The 427-nt window shown below is 66.0% G+C and overlaps 1 protein-coding gene across 1 annotated transcript in view; it reads right to left on the bottom strand.

Moving 5' to 3' along the window:
* LOC107718996 (uncharacterized) overlaps positions 1 to 427 on the bottom strand; it is a 27166-nt gene that overhangs the window by 19354 nt on the left and 7385 nt on the right. Inside the window, exon 4 of the mRNA XM_016526276.1 lies at positions 5 to 385. Within this exon, the coding sequence (XP_016381762.1) occupies positions 5 to 385 (381 nt within the window). The remainder of the gene's footprint in view (positions 1 to 4; positions 386 to 427) is intronic.

Here is a 427-nt window from a genome sequence, read left to right as displayed (position 1 = left end):
ACACGACTCGCGCAGCACTGGCTGCTGGAGGGGGCTCCATCGGCTGGACAGGTGGCGGAACGCGTGGTGATAGACCGTCTTCTCCGAGCCCTTCCCCGATCTCATGGACAGGCAGTTGGAATGAGGAACCCAACCACCACCTTGGAGGTCGTGGAGGCTGTCGAGCTGGCGGATGCGGCCCAACATCAGGATGCTGGGGAGCGAGCGCCACCGTTTCCCCGGAGGGTGGTCCAGGAGCGATGCGCGCCGAAGGGCACCCAGCGACCAGTGAGCAGGCCGGCGGCTCCCTCTCCGCGGGATGAGCCCATGCCGACGGAGGCCCCCGCGCTTCCCGCATGGACCTGGCTGGCAGGCTGCATTGTGCACCGCGACCTGCCGGTTGGAGCTCCAGGAGTAGAAGTGAAAGTGAATGGAAACCAGTTCAGGG

The sequence above is a fragment of the Sinocyclocheilus rhinocerous genome, unplaced genomic scaffold (assembly GCF_001515625.1).
Source record: "Sinocyclocheilus rhinocerous isolate Xijiao unplaced genomic scaffold, SAMN03320098_v1.1 scaffold753, whole genome shotgun sequence".
Taxonomy (NCBI): domain Eukaryota; kingdom Metazoa; phylum Chordata; class Actinopteri; order Cypriniformes; family Cyprinidae; genus Sinocyclocheilus; species Sinocyclocheilus rhinocerous.
Note: the sequence above shows the minus strand (reverse complement) of the source record. Positions and strands in the feature narration are given on the sequence as shown.